The sequence below is a fragment of the Amblyomma mixtum genome, chromosome 1, assembly GCF_055824585.1.
Source record: "Amblyomma mixtum isolate Tamu chromosome 1, ASM5582458v1, whole genome shotgun sequence".
Lineage (NCBI taxonomy): Eukaryota > Metazoa > Arthropoda > Arachnida > Ixodida > Ixodidae > Amblyomma > Amblyomma mixtum.
The window spans coordinates 39,944,312-39,947,237 of NC_143012.1; the positions used below are offsets into that span (position 1 = coordinate 39,944,312).

General features: G+C 52.8%; 1 protein-coding gene across 1 annotated transcript; it reads left to right on the plus strand.

Annotated features, from left to right (window-relative positions):
• The first annotated feature begins 271 nt into the window (after positions 1 to 271).
• On the plus strand, positions 272 to 1,119 carry LOC149366105 (uncharacterized). Its single transcript, XM_089551381.1, has 2 exons — positions 272 to 502; positions 865 to 1,119. The coding sequence occupies exons 1-2, from the start codon at positions 272 to 274 to the stop codon at positions 1,117 to 1,119; spliced, it is 486 nt and encodes a 161-aa protein (XP_089407507.1).
• The last annotated feature ends 1,807 nt before the right edge of the window (positions 1,120 to 2,926 follow it).

Here is a 2,926-nt window from a genome sequence, read left to right on the forward strand (position 1 = left end):
ACAGGCACAGCCGTCGGAGTTTAAAAATTTCACGCATAGTAGAAGGAATAGCATTCAATATTATACTTTCAATTGCATTATTGCAAAATATTTCCAAGCATCACGAAGTCGCCGCCAGAAATGAACAATCTTCCTCAATGAGTACGTGCCATTTTCCCTTTGAGGACGACGTCGACGACAACCCAGAATGTGCGAGCTGTTACGAAGAAGAGGAAGATAAGAAAGAGTCCGAACGCTCGCACAAGGCGGCAGTGGCTGTGGTAGCTTAACGATGGCGCACGGCTACTACCTGGGATACCTGCGCACCTCCGGCGGCCAGCTGAAGATGTTCGAGGTGATCGTGGGCCTGGTGCAGCTCTTCTACCTGATGGCGGTCAACTACGACCGCAACAACGACTGGTACGTGCTGCGCATGGACCTGCTCATCATGCTCATGGGCACCTTCACGGGGGTCTTCGCGGCCTCCTTCCTGCTGCTCACCGTGCTGCTGGGATCCACGGAGGTATACACTGTCATGCACTTACCACTACCATACAGGGCTTAGGCGGGATGTCACGGGCATCATGATGGTGGACGGCGACGTGACGGACGCCATGATGATGAACCGTGACGGGACGGACACCTTGATGATGGACCGGCCGTCACGAGCATCACGATGGTGGACCGTGACGTCACGCACAACATGATGATGGACCGTGACGTGACAGGCGCCATAATGATGGGCCTGTGATGGTGGACTGTCATGTCACCGGTAACATGTTGGACAGTGACGTCAGCTTCTTAGGCCTTGAAAGTTTTACTTTATGGAAACTGCTGAGGTGCTGAAAGAAAACACGGGCCACGAACTTCTCGCCCATCCGACAGGTGCCGTTCTCTCTGCTCTACCGGCTCCTGTACCTGTCCCTGTGCGTGGTGATGATCCCGGCGACGGCCGTGTTCCTCAAGGAAACCAGCATCCATGGCTCGAGGCGCGAGCTCATCGTGTCCGGCGTCACGTCGATCTGCTTCTGCATCGGCCTGCTGGCCAACTTCGTGCTCGCCTACCGGCCGACCATCTTCGAGACCAAGGTCTCCGAGAGGGTCCCCAAGAAGCCACCCCCCAGCGAAGGCGCCCAATGAGAGAGACCAGCGCCATCTCGATTATATCCACCGCGGACAATGCTCCGTTTCGACGCCGGTGTGGTGTTGTGTGGCCGCGAAGGGCTACTGCGAAAACCTTCTATTAAAGTTACTGTGTTCGTATCAGGTTGTTTAACGTTACAATATCTATCTCTGTTATCTCCAATAAATAATTTGCACAGATATGTGGTTTAGATTATTTGAAGCAGCTGGAGCGCTTGTCTAAGAACCTGACGGATTTCGCTGGAGTAGTGCTTTTGACTCACCGCGGTAGCACAGTGGCGAAGAACCGAAAACTGAGCGAGTTGGTGCATATTGAGGATGTAAAAAACAGCCCGGCGACAACTGACAAGAACGAAGAAGCTTCTCCTTTTTCAGCGCTTGTCCTCCTCCTTTCTTCGTTCTTGTCTGTCGTCGCTGCGCTGTTTACCTCTTCACAGTGGCGAAGGTGTTCGCCGGCTGAACTCGAGGTTGTGGGTTAGAATACCGACCACGGGTTCTGTCCAATGACCTCGCGAATATATAAAAACGCCCCGTGCACAGTGGGCTGTTAATGCGCGTTAAAAAACTCCAGGCGGTGGTCGAAACTGATTCGGAGCCCTCCACTTCGGCGTCTGCCATAGCCCAGATGCATCTTTGGGACTTTAACCTCAGGTGTCAAGTATCACTATACTATACTATGCCGTGCCCAGCCGTGTCGTATTGTACCATACCGTGCCTGTCATGCCAGATTACTTCCATACATTCCATACCATACCATACCCTATCATACAATCAGCACAGCCCTTTACTGCATGTCCTGTTTCGAGATATCGTGCGAATCTGTTGCTCTTCGTCATCCCTGTGCCACAGAACAGGATGTCTTCGAAAAAACGCCGCGGAAACTCCTGACCTGGCGCGATTTGATCCAGACATCACGGAACCACTAGCACGCTGGATACATCTGGCAACCGGGCAGACAAGACTTCGTGTTAACATGCTTTTAGGCACGTGCACTTGAACTTTGCCATCGGGCTTTGGGAAAAAAACTCTGAGGAAGGTTGCGAGTCTGTAACGCGAATGTTTGAGTGTTCGCTGTGTTGGGAGAGCAAAGAAGAATTATATCATTCTGGTAGAAACTAGTATAGTCGGATACAACTTAAGAATACAGTGGCTTTTCCTCTTCAAAGTGTCCCCTTCCAGCCAATGTCGTCGGCCGATTCTAATGACCCTGATAGTGTGACAAAGCAGGTAGTGGCAGATATGAAAGGGGATTATCTCTCCTCTGTGGTCGGGGATAGACCCCTCTCTCCATTGCGGTGCCGCTCGCTGCATTGTCACGCTCGCACGGTAATGAGAATCGGCCGACGCCATTGGCTGGAAGGCGTCGGGGAAAAGCCGCTGCGTTCTTGAGTTGTATCCGACTATAGGCTCTTCTCCAATGCTCGAGCACTTGTACCGCAATACGCGTCTCCTTCTGCACCATACCCGTCCCGCACAGTCGCGCAGGCTTTATCATACATAAAATGCCGTAGCAGCGTCCTGGAGCGCTATCATGTTCATCAAGCGACCACCGCCCGTCAAACCATGAACACGCCGTGCGGTCACTGGTGCGCATCATCTTGGCGCGATGCCAAGGTCTGCGCTGTGTACGGCGTCGACGCCGACGGAGCTGGAACTGGGGAACGAGATAGAGCTAACGCTCTGAAAACATTACTCAGTGGTAAAGAGACCACAAGCACACGGAGCAGATAAGGCAGATCGGGCAGGATCCACCAAGGGGAACGGACAGCTCAAGCACGAGACTCGTGCGAGGGCGGTCATCGAT

Coding starts and splice junctions, on each gene's coding strand:
- LOC149366105 (XM_089551381.1), top strand. CDS start 272: ATGGCGCACGGCTACTACCTGGGATACCTGCGCACCTCCGGCGGCCAG. Junction 503..864: donor TGCTGCTGGGATCCACGGAG/GTATACACTGTC, acceptor CCCATCCGACAG/GTGCCGTTCTCTCTGCTCTA.